The sequence below is a fragment of the Camelus dromedarius genome, chromosome 5, assembly GCF_036321535.1.
Source record: "Camelus dromedarius isolate mCamDro1 chromosome 5, mCamDro1.pat, whole genome shotgun sequence".
NCBI lineage: Eukaryota > Metazoa > Chordata > Mammalia > Artiodactyla > Camelidae > Camelus > Camelus dromedarius.
In genome coordinates this window covers 37,193,468-37,206,813 of record NC_087440.1, presented here as the reverse complement: position 1 = coordinate 37,206,813, position 13,346 = coordinate 37,193,468, and the positions used below count along the sequence as shown (strand labels likewise).

At 33.1% G+C, this 13,346-nt stretch overlaps 1 protein-coding gene across 1 annotated transcript in view; it reads right to left on the bottom strand.

The window, feature by feature from the left end:
• SCFD1 (sec1 family domain containing 1) overlaps nucleotides 1-13,346 on the bottom strand; it is an 88,051-nt gene that overhangs the window by 40,265 nt on the left and 34,440 nt on the right. The window contains exons 13-14 of the mRNA XM_010986175.3: nucleotides 12,839-12,912; nucleotides 12,062-12,143 (exon numbers count right to left, since the gene is read on the bottom strand). Of these exons, the coding sequence (XP_010984477.1) occupies nucleotides 12,062-12,143; nucleotides 12,839-12,912 (156 nt within the window). The remainder of the gene's footprint in view (nucleotides 1-12,061; nucleotides 12,144-12,838; nucleotides 12,913-13,346) is intronic.

The following is a 13,346-nucleotide window of genomic DNA, read 5'->3' as shown; positions in this document are numbered from 1 at the left end:
AAAAATCCCTTTAGAAGAGCTAAGGGGAAAGAATCTGGTTTTTAAAAATTCTAGTGTTTTTCTCCAAATTTCAGAGCTATCAGTGGACAGTCATGCTGATGTTTTTCTGTTTTCAGTGCACTACCTCAACATTTACATCAAATTTACCATATATATATTTTACAATTACCAAGTAATTGTACTGAATTGTCATTTACCTGTAACTTTATCATTTTGTTAATTTTAAATAAAGTATAAAGTATTATATATGTGCTTGTGTATATATACATGTATGTGTCTATATGTGTATATATACACATTATATATATGGCTTTTTTTTTGACTGGCGACAGCTGACAGCCTACTGGGTTTATAAAGAACAAAAGAAGGGAGCACTTCTAAAAACTCTTAAGAGTCATCTGGGATGTGTAAGTAGTATGCCTATCTTGCCTTCCGAAAACCCATCACTTAGGAAGATTTACTGATGACCCAGACAAGACACAAAAGAAATTTCCTTTTCCTTCCTATACCTGTGGGGGTTTTTCCTTCTCTTTACCACTCCTCCATCTATTCTAGCTACAGACATCGCCATATTGGGGGCCTCCCTATTCACTGCTAGCTACAATTCTCATTTCTCACCTCAGTCTGTGACTGGATGATGACAAAGACTACAGCAGTATTTCTTGACCTTCCCTCTCCTCCAAGCCCCAATTCTATTCCCTTGGCAGCAGCGTAAGTAAAGACAAGAAGGGATTAGACACTTAAACTTCCTTTTACTATTAAGAATCCGAATATTCTTCTCTCTGCACTTCTTACAGGAGGGAAAGGGGATGATAAACCCTTCTCTGCTGCAACACAACATTAAGAATATCTGAGATTATGAATCAAATTAGGGTTTGTAGGACAGGGACCTATCTATCATGTTACTATCTATAGGAAAGTATATCCCTAGGCTAAAACAAACTTAGAACTATACTTTTAAGGATATAATCTGTACCTAAGTTGAAGTTCATTTATACTCTAGCCTTTCTTGCTCGTCTTTTCTTCATTACATGTTTAGTGCCTATCATCATTCAGGGCTGTATCTGGATACCTCTTCCTCCCGTTGGGTAGCATCTGTATGCTGTATTATAACAGTCTGAGGTCTGTATATGTCACTAGAGTATAAAGTTTAGTTTATACTAGGCTACCTGTTCATTACTGTACACCTTGTGTGCTACAAGATGACTGGAGTTCTCCAAAACTCAATTGCTTTTTATAATATAACAAAATAGCATGTTAATATATTTCCAGTTATTTAGGTGAATATTTTGCTGAATTTCATACCAGTGGGTTTGTATGGGCTTACTAACATGAAAAATTATGTTGCACAAAAAAACTGGATGATCCATGAAAATATACCCGGAGTGTTCTATAACACAGGTGGCTGAAAATATTCTGGAGCACTTGCTCATATGCCAGAATGACTTAGAAATCTTGACTAGAATTCATCATTATACCTCTACCTCAGTTCTGTGTAGAAATGGGACAGCATACGGAACCTGATGAGAATCTTCAACTTCTTCAACAGGCTATCAACCTTACTAGCTGGTTATCTCATTTGAAATATGTGCATTTTTCTCTCAACCAAGAACAATGACTTTCTAGCATACCAGGCCCAAATCAGAATGTGTAATCTCAGCTTCTATGCTACGTAACTCCTATCAAAAGCCTAATCTTAAAAAGCCATATTAATATATTATTTAAAGACTATGAAATCTTTCTACTCTAGATACTAAAAATTCTATTTGTAGTTTAAGATAAAACACTGGAACGCTATAAACTTAGAATCTTATTGCTTTGGTTACTCATAAAACTGCCTTCATTGAATTATATTTTAATATTACACCCTTGACCATGACTTGAAACCCATGATAGTAACTGATATTAAAATATTACATCACTCAATTTACTCTATATAATGCCCAATATGAGCAACGTCTGTTGTAATATGACACTAAGGAACATTTTGCTTAGAATAAAGAACAAATTCTCCTTTCTGGTAAGTTTTTTTTTTAAAAATTAAATATATCTTTTTTTTTAACCTTGGTTGCCAGAAAATTCGAAGCCAAATTTGAAAATTACCATTACGACTACACAGCAACTATTCTGAGTTTTTATTTCACGGTTTCTGTTGTATGTGCTATTTGTGGAAGCTGCCTTAAATCTCTTTTAGAATAAGAGAACAACTTCATTTAATCTATAAAGTTATCTGATATATTGACTCCTATTAAGAATATTTAAATTTTGACTAAAATTATCTATGTAGTAAACATTTTTAAATGTATATGAAGTGATCTTTATAGATGACAAATACTAAAAATACTAACATCAGCAACCTTATTATAATGAAATACCTAAAAATGCTTTACCTATAATATTTCTGGAGAAAAGAGAGGTTTATATGGCACTTGTAAACTATTATGTCTTATTTTATCATAACACTCAGACCTATTTAATTTATACCACCAATGTGCTGAACTCTTAAAAGACATACCCAGAAAAAAGAAGAGCAAATTAAATCCAAAGTAAACGGTAGAAAGGAAATGATAAAATAAAAGCAGAAATCAATGAAATTAAAAACAAGAAATCACTAGAGAAAATCACTAGAATCCAAAACTAGTTCTTTGAAACCATCAATAAAATCGATAAACTTCTAGCCAGGTTAACTAAGTAAAAAACAAGGGAAGATACAAATAATTAACTTCAGAAATGAAAAAGGGGCCATCACTCATGACCCCATGATATTAAAGGATGATAAATAAGTATTTTAAACAACTCTGGGCCCACAAACTTGATAACTAGATGAAATGAACCAATTCCCTGAAAGACACAATCTATAAAAACTCTCTTATGGAGAAATAATCTAAAGAGGCCTGTATCTATTAAGAAATTGATTAATAATAGCCTTCCAAAACAGAAAGCATGTCTAGGTGACTTTACTAGTGAATTCTACCAAACATTAAAGAAAGATATCATTTGATTCTCCACAATCTCTTTCAGAACACAAAATGCAAATGAACTAGATGCTTTCCTGCTAAGATCAGGAACAAAGTAAAGATGTTTCCTATCACACTCCTCTTCAAAACTGCCCTAGAAGTCCTAGCTTATGCAATAAACAAGACAAGGAAATAAAAAGCATACAGATTGGGCAGGAAGAATAAAACTGTCTTCATCTGCAAATGACACAATTATCTCTGTAGAGAATTGCAAAGAAACACAAAAAAAACCCCTCCTGGAACTAATAATAAGTGATTAGAGCAAGGCTGTAGGATACTAGGTTAATATACAAAAGTCAACTGCTTTCTAATATACTAGCAATACAACCAAACAACTGAAATTTGAAATTAAAGCACAGTGCCAGTTTTGTTAGTACTCAAAAAATAAATGAACGAAATAGTTATAAATCTAACAAAATATGTACACAATCTACACAAGGGAAACTACAAAACTCTGATGAAAGAAATAAAAAAAGTAAATAAAATGAAGCTATATTTCTTGTTTATGAATAAGTAGACTCAACATTGTCAAGATATTGGTTCTTCCCACTTGATCTACAGATTCAACACAATCCCAATCAAAATCTCAGCAAGTTATTTTGTAGATATTGACAAATTCTTCCTAAGGTTTATATGGAGACATGAAAGACCCAAAATAGCCAACACAATGTTGAAGAAAAAATATGGAGGGCTGACAACACCTGATTTTAATATTTAACTTAAAAGGTACAGTAATTAAGGCAGTGTTGTGTTTATGAAAAAAAAAAAAGACATATATATCAATGAGCCCCACACAAATACAATTGACTAATCTTTGACAGAAGAGCAAATGCAATTCAGTGGCGGGAGGACAGTCTTTTCAACAAATGGTGCTGGAACAACTGGACATTCACGTGCAAAAAAAGTGAATCTAGATGCATACCCTACACCTTTTATAAAAATTAACTCAAAACAGATCACAGACCTAAATGTAAAATGCAAAACTAAAACTCCTAGAAGATACTATGAAAAAATTTAGATGACCTTGAGTATAGTGATGACTTTTTAGAAACAACACCAAAGGCATGATCCATGGAAGAAATAATTAATAAGCTGGACTTGATTAAAATTAGAAGCCTCTTTTCTATGAAAGACACTACCAAGAGAATAAGACAAACCACAGACTGGGATAAGATACTTGCAAAAGACACATCCATTAAAGGATTTTTTTCCCTCAAAAATACAAAGAACTCTTAATAGTCAAAAGACAAAGTTCAATTTCAGGCTCTGGCAGTTGGTCTCAAGTCAAGTATTCAGTACCTCTGAGATCTGTTTTTCTCTACAGAATTAGTGAACATACTATTATGTTAAATTATCTAATATACAAATGCACATAAAAAGTTTTTTCTTTTTAAAAGAAAAAAATACATCGCACATTCATACTTTTCAGCCAAGGATTATGATCTGAGTATGCTATGCTTGATAATAAAATATTTGTGAAGTATAACGCACTCTAGAAGGCAGTGTAGCAAAAAGAAGCTCACTTACATTGCATCTTAAAGTACATGCTATTTTTAAGGTACTCTAACACTCACGTGACAATCAGGGTGTGAATATTTTCACTAAGATTAAAATAAGAACCATTTATGGAATTGTACATTGTAGGTAATCAATAAATATATAGGAAATAAAGCAAAAATTGCACTATCAGAAGGAGTCAGGTAAAAGAACGAAAAATTCTTTAAGGCATTTCTTTAAATGAGATATTCTTGATTTCACCTGATGAATTGGACTGAAACTGAATAAAAATGATAAACGGCATGGCAAAAAGATAGCACAACACAATACAAAAAGTTCCAGGTTTAAGTTTCGACTCTGCCAGTAACTGGGGGACATTTAGCCTTTTTTGATGAGAGGGGTATCTTAGTTCCTTCACTCATTAAATGAAGATTATTTCACAACAGATGTTATGCAGAATGCTAGTTCTCAGAGTTGGTTATAAGAAATAATCCCTAGAAGTATTTCAAAGTCAAAGGGGTTCTGAGAAACACTGGTTAAGTAAGTTTTAAAAATGCATACATTATACTGCATTATGAATCTCCAAGAGGATGATACAGCAAATTTTATTTCTAATCTTATTTGACCAAGGAAGAAACCTCACTTATCTGTGATATCTACTTAGAACTCTGTTCCAAGGTTCCTCCTAGTGTGTAAGTCCTAAGTTTCACAGGAAGTTCACAAAGGACTCTGGAAAGTGGGGGCCACAGCACTGAGGAATTATAAGGGCTATGTTTGATTTTGTTTTAGTTTTTACACTCACTCGTATGTCCCTGGAACTAACTAATTATTCTCTATTCTGCTATTCTGTGTGTTGTCATTGTAAGTGACCTCAAATTCTGTAGAACAAATCAAGGTATAAATAAATAAAATGTGAGAATTTTATTTTAAAAAATAAGGAATGCATGTGTCCTCTCCTTTTATTTTAAACATTTTACTCGCCTCAATTCTGCTTCCATTCTCTGCATTTATCCTACTGATATTCCTAAAAGGGAAAAATCTGTAAAATCTCCCAGGTTTACCCACTCACAAATTATGCACTATAATCTCTGTTTCTTGCTATTCTATGTCACTTAAAAAGTAAAGCCAAAAATTCACATTACCAAAATTAGTCTTTGGCTTTCTCAATGACTTAATAAAAATCTGTTTTCTTATCTATAAAATAAAAGATCTGAATAGATGAACAGTAAGCTTTGTTTGAATTTTTTAGTTTTATTCAAGTACAATGACATATAATTTGCTTAGTTTTAACATGTGTATATGCTCATGAAACTACGAACACAATCCAGATAGTAAATATATCATTCACTCATGAAAACTTCCTTGTAATGTCTTCCTTTTGGCCCTCCAACAGCCTTCTCCATGTCACTAGGCAATCACTGATCTGCTTTCTGTCACTATAGATTAGCTTGCATCTTCATGAATGTTATGTAAATGCAATTATAGATTATTACACTTTTGCTGTGTGTGTGGCTTCTTTCACTCAGTGTAATTACTCTGACATTCATCCATATTGTTGTATGTATTAATAGTACTTCTCTTTTAACTGTAGAATAGTAGTCCATTGTATGGATAGCTCATAATTTGTTCATCAATTCACCTGTTGATAGACATTTTGGTTGTTTCTAGTTTTTGGCTCTTACAAAGAGCTGCTATGAATATTCATGTACAATAAACACATATGCTTTCATTTATCTTGAGTAAATACCTAGGAGTGGAATAACAAGCATATAATGAGCTTGTGTTTAACATTCTAAGGAACAGAGATAGTTTTTCAAAATGAGTGTACCATTTTACATTTTTATCAGCAGTATATGAGAGTTCTAGTTCCTCTGCATCCTTGCCAAAGGTTGGCATAATCAATATTTTAAATTTTACACATATTAATAGATGTGTTGTGGTGTCTCACTACAGTTTCAGTTTGCATTTTTCTAATGACTACTGATGTTGAACTTATCTGTCATCTGTGTATCTTTTTTAGTCAAATCTTTTGCCCTTTTAAAAACTGAGTTGGTCACATTCTTTTTTATTAGGTTTTGAGAAGTCTTTATTTCTTTGAATTTAGCCCTTATGAGCCTATTAAACTGGGTCTCGCTAAATGACAATGCTTCATCTTCATAAAGCAGATGGCAGAAAAGTGAGAGCAAAGAACTAGAGAAAGGTCATTTCACAATTGTTTTTTGAAAATGTGGAAATAGTCTCCAAAAATTCATAGTAAGTGAGAAACTGTAGGGTATTTCACTAATTCAAGAGCTGTCTTTGATCATACTTGAAGTAAAGAAAACTTCTTCAAGTTCTGATAGTGACTAATCTTATTTGGGATGAAAAGATGTAGAAGACAGTGATAGTGTGTCCACTGGGGACTTCCTGCTACAAGATATATTCTCCCCTGCCTTGAAGAAAAGACACCAAGGTCATATGAACATTCACTTGGTATGTGTACTGGATAAGAGGTCATTTTAAACAGATCAGTCAAAATCCAGCCAGAGAAATGTTCTAATTTATAGTGCAGTAAAATTTCTTCCCTACTTGATCAGGGGAGTAGTGATTAGTTAATCAAAGCCAGTTATTGCAAAGAATAAAAAAGGATCTGTGTGGTATATATACATTTTAGTCACTACTTTTTAACTTAAGACCTAAAATGTACAATTTTCTGTCAATCCTGAGGTAGATCCAAGACTTTTCCTTAATTTAGTACTGAGGTTCACTGACTGAAATTTTTTTTTTGTCTTGCATAATGCACACCTATAAGGGAAACCTATAATTTCCAGTTTGTTTCTTCGAAGTGAAATTCAAAATTTTATATACATTTACAAAGCGATTTTAGTATTTTTCAAGGTTTTCCAACATTTTAACAGTTAAGTCTTTTTTTAACCTGCTACTAACTTAAGCAATAATTAAATGACCATCTTCTTTGAGTCTAAGGCGTATCACTTAGTTTTCCAGAAACAATCCTTTCCTACTCATAAAATTGACACAAATAGATTGGAATCAAATACAAATAACTCATTGGTAAGCAAAAAATTCAGCTTGTGAACATTCTAGCTGTCAACTGTCAGCATGTCAATAATGTGACAAGCAACTCGTTTTACTGAGGGAATAAAGGGCTTTGGTTAATCTGATGCGTTGACAGGTGAAGATCAGTTCAGTTTCTACTTTATTCTGAAAGCTCATTTTCCCCTAAGAAAGATAAAGAAGTTGAACCAAAGAAAAATTAGCCCCTTGAAGGAGGGGCTGCAGTCAAAAGCTAGCATTGCTAGCAACGGCTAAGCCTTGTTCAGAATGTAGACCTAAGGCAGGACATGTTTGCTCGATCAGATGATGTCCTTAGATCTAATTTAGTACCTCCACTTTCTTCACAGAAAGCAAAACAAAAATGAAGATTCAGCACCAGTGAAGCCATGATCCCCAACAGCTTATTAACAGCTAGTTCTCTGCCAGCTACCTGGGGATGGAGCTTTCAGATGTGAGAGCTCCTGCTCTCGGATGGGAGCACTGAGGGAAAGTGCACACAAGGCCACTTCTCTCTCTCATCTACTATGACTTACACTTGGTGATTTTTCCTTTTCTTAGGTTTCTGATGTGGAGAACAATTACTTCAGTTTGACTATGCAGGTGGAATAATAATTAAAATAAATTAAAATTTGCCTCCAAATTATTTAAGTAATCTTAGAATCTATACCCCTACAACCAGCAAGTGGGGAAAAGTTTCATTTGTATTAGAAATGAAAAAACTGCTAAAGAAGAGGTTTCAAAAGATACGGATTACTTTAAACAATAAAGGATTCAACTTTGGTCTAATAGATTAAGAGTAAACTGTTAACAACCCAAGCCACTAAAATCCGTAAGTATCAATCAATTTACATGATAATATCTGCCAAAGTTGTTGCAAATTGTGATGCTCCTTCTAACTTTTCAAGGAAACATCAACTGCTGGATAAATGCCAGGACTTCTAAATGATCTAAGGAAATACAAGCAGCATCTATAATCTAAACATCCCAAAAGAAGAAATACGCAAAACAGTAACAAATACCAAGAGAAGAGTTCTAAGAGCTCTGCATAAAAAAGTCATAATATTCTTGCTAAGAATAATAATAATATTTACTGCTTAGGTGAATAAATGTTTACAAAGAAGTAAAGCTTAGATGGTCAGCAAATTCTAGTGAAAAGAGTAACAGATAATGAAGAAAAATGCTTCTTTAATTATTAACATATAGCCAAAGGTAGATGGTGTAACAAATGGCACAAATAAACATGTGACTTAAAAGTAAATATTTTAAAGTTGCAAATGTAATAGTTATTAAAAACTGTAAGAAAAAATTTATAAGTAGGAGTAATGAGAAAAAAACGGAAACAACAGTTTAAGCACTAGTTCTGACAAGGGAAAACAACTTAAAGACAGTCAACCTTAAAAGAGGACTCTTCACAGAAAATATTCCAATTTTTTTATACTAATAGAATTTCTTATATCAGGGTAATTCTTAGAGTATGTGGTTTATTAAATATAACTATAATTTATACATAAATATTTAAAATATGCCTTTTGATTATTAAAAACCCTTATGATATTAACTGAGTTTCCTAGAATGACCCAGTGAGGAATACTGTGTCCTATACATGACATTATTTTACCTCTGCAAGTGAATGACCTTTATGTAAAGCCCTTTATAGTTTTTATTTAATATCAGATCCTATTAGGAAAACATTGTCTTCCTTAAGTTACAGCAAAACAATTATTTCAAAATGTATAGCTTTTACATACAACTACTGAACACCTTGAATGGCAAATTAGTTTCTTAGCATAAGACGCTCTGCCAGACAATAAGCAGCCCTGGAAGAAACAAGATCTGTTATAAAGAGCCAAGGGGCCAGGGCTTAAAGCAGAATTTCCGGGCCAGGCATGATGGTATAACAAACTATCTCAGACAGATGGCATCCATTAGGACAAACTGATTCTCAAAAACTCATATAAAATCATTAATATAAAATTATAAATAAGCATCACAAACAGGTTCATAGGTAAATTTTGCCTTAAAAAACACCATTTTTCACCTCGATGGCTATAACAGCCATCTTCCAGTTGTCCACTAATTTCCAGAGCTTACCTATCCCTCACACTCCTCAGGCAATTCTCCAGTTAAAACAAATCAGACCATGGCATTAACCTCCACCAACCTCCCATCATACTTAAATCCCTGTTTCTCTTGACCTCACAGTCTATCACTCTTTAAGCACATCAGTCTTATTCCAGGTCCTCCAGTACTCAACTTGTTCCTGTTTTAAGGCCTCTGCAGCAGTTACTAGTCCCTCCTGGAATGTCTGGCCCTGAGTTTCATTAATTGGCCTCTTGTGATTCAGGTCTCAACTCAATCATTACCTCATCGAAGGTGATTTCCTCTGATGGTGATTCCACTTACTCTAGAACAGCCCTCTGAGCCACTGTCTATCACTTCGTATCACCTAAATGCCTGAAGTTACGCTGCTTTCTAATTTGCTTACTTTGTTTATTGTCACTACAATATTATCTCCGAAAGAACAAAGAATTTGTCTGCCCTGTTTACTACAGAACCTCTAGGGCCCAGCACAACACCCACAGAGCCACTTGATAAACGTAACTGAATAAATTACTTTAACCAGAATTTTCTCCAGTCATAAACTCTAGTCTCTGGCCTAGAGTATATTCATATAAATTTGTGGCAGGATAATGTTTGTTAAGTTTTATGAACAAGATGAACCTAGGTACTTTCCACAGGTACAATAATTAGTTACTTTGGGTTACACAATTCAGTTTGGAAGGAGGAACTGAGCTTTCTGGTTTCTAGCTATGAGAACTGAAGTCAGAAAGTAAAATCTAAGAATTAATAAACTTTTAATAATGAAAAAAAAACCCCAAAAAACTATGTGTCAAAAAAATCTATGAACATTCAAAATTTGTAGATACTGACAGGCATATGCAGAATAGATAAACAAGATTATACTGTATAGAACAGGGAAATATATACAAGATCTTGTGGTAGCTCACAGCAAAAAAAAATGTGACAATGAATATAGGTATGTTCATGTATAACAGAAAAATTGTGCTCTACACTGGAATTTGACACAACATTGTAAAATGACTATAACTCAATAAAAAAATGTTAAAAAAAATCCACAGAACAGCTTAAATCTCAAAGCACACATAGGACTATTAACAACTGTCATAAACAAAACTTAAAAAACATTTGTTTAATGGATCATAAGATCTTGATTACATAATTATAGTTTGGTAGATGTAAACTTAGAACCTATATTTTATTTTAGGGCAAAAAATTTTTATTTAACCTTTTATATTAGATTCATAGTCTTCATATTTGGCCTTGGAAGCAAAGCCTTTTCCCTCCTTCTGAAGGAAATTCTCAGTATAGCTCTCCGGCATTTCACCTGGTTATGTATATTATCTCCATGGGAGACATCGACCTCCGGTAAACAAATCTGAGCAGTCTTTTTCCACTTCACAGAGATGCTACATATGGAAGTGAAAATATCAGCAGAAATCATCTACAGACTGCACAATTATGTGTCTATTCCTGTCACATGAAAATAACTAGTACCCATATCAAGATGTGCAAACAAAGGAAAAGATCAGGTTGTCAGCCTAATAGAAATTATGTAGTTTAAACTTCATGGTTGTACTCATTAACTATCTATATTATATGAGCTCCTTTTTAATGTTCTATGACTTTCTAAATCATTAAAAAAGAAAAATATTTAGATCCCTTTTCCAGAAATCCAAGTTGTTATCAACATCTTTGACAGCCAGCAAACATATTCAGCTTTTTTACACTGCTTTTTCAAATATGTCATCTCAAATGGAAAGTAGGGGTCAGTAACAACCATATTCTAGCATACTGTCAATCTGTCACCAGAATTCAGTTCCATGTCCAGAGAATAAACGACAGTAAAATACCGAAGAACGGATTAAGAAAAACTGATTCGGAGTAGTCAAGAATAAAGTAATGAGAAAAAAGAATTATGGTAACAACATATAGATCCAACATATTTGTTTCAAAATCACAATATAGTGGAAGACAACAAGAAGCTGTAATACTAACAGACTAAGCTAAAACTAAAAAGTTCAGACCCAAATTACATAATGAAGTAATGTTATTAATAGATATTTCAGATAGTACTACAGTAAAATGGGTATCTAAATCTGTATTACTGATGTTTACAGGTGTACTGTTAACAAAGGAATAAGTGCAGAGGCAGTACTGAGGCAGTAAAACAACGAAAATATCACAGATGTTAACTTCTCTTTACTGAACATGTGATCTTCGGCAAATCACTAATCTTCCTGGATTAGTTTCCTTATTTACAAAAATGCAGGTAATAATGCTGCCTTCAATAATTATACCTCATAACATTACAGTGAGGGCTCAATGAGATAATGACTATGAAAGAATCTTACAAAGTCTGAAACCCTACAAAAATAGTAGTTATATTGCGGGGAGGGAAAAGTTAAACTTACCTTTATGTGTTCTAAAACAGCTGTGGCAACATTTGTATGGAGATCAATAAGTCTTTTTTTTTCAAGGAGTTCTGGCAAAGAACTACAAGCATCAAAAAATTGAAAATTAACCATTAAGTTTTCTAAGGAAATGACATAAATTTTAATAAATCCACATATGGGTGTTTCCTCTGAGGAAACTTGGAACAGTAAAATAGTAACAAAATGACATATTAAACTATCAACTGAATTTAATCTCTAGGCTTGAACACCAACAGTATTTACTACTTTGATACTGTTGAAATGCTTCCAATTTTAAAATAATCTGCCTCCCAAGTATCATTATTCCACCATTTCACTTCCTGATTCTAAAATTTGGAGGTTTAGAATAAAATTAGATTAATGGAAAAATTTTACCTGTATTTCTAAAACATGAAACTCTCTCTCCTTGATGGCAATTAAAGTATTAAAAAAGATACCGCTTAAACTTTACCTAATAAAATAATAGCAGCAAAGATAAAATTACCAGTATCTCACATTACTTTATCACTAATACTATCCTGTTGGTAAAATTACCCCCATTACATAATCCTAACTAGCAAAAGAAACAAATGATCTGCTCTGTAAAGGAGGGAACTTAAATCAGCTTGAATATGCTAACAAAATTTAGTTCTTTAGACTTAAAGGTATATGCTATTACTATTATTTCCTATCATGAAAAATATTAACCAATTTTTTAACCTCCAAAATAAATCTAATCAACAGAATGATTTTGAAGAGGATACACTGCTGACTTACCTAACAGCTGATGTGAGCTTAGCGGTATTGTCAGAAAGCATACTTATGGCTCCTTCATCTTCCCCTTCTAGTCCCTGGGAAGGAAAAGAAGGTCCCAGTAACTACTGAGAAATTCCAAGATCAAGCATAAAAATCAATATATTCCTGAGATCACTGATAAACAGTAAGATTTAGGTCACCCAGAACAGTAATTCTTCCCCTCCAAGGAGCAAGCATCAGCAGTTTTGACAGTTATGGAAAAGTTCTAGCCACCACAAATCTAATGAATGGTTGGATGACTACAAAAATGGATCTTACATTCTCAGATAACGAAATAGGCCCAAAGACTTGCCACAAGCCACACAGTAATAAACAGTAGAACTGAAATTTGAAGTTAGATCACAGTATAGTACAATGAGCAGCACTGGAACATCTATCTCCAAAATAAGTCACATTCTGTATTTTTCTAATCATAAATCCGTATTATTCTTTTAAAAATGTTTTTTCTTCTCAAAACTTAGGTTTCTTT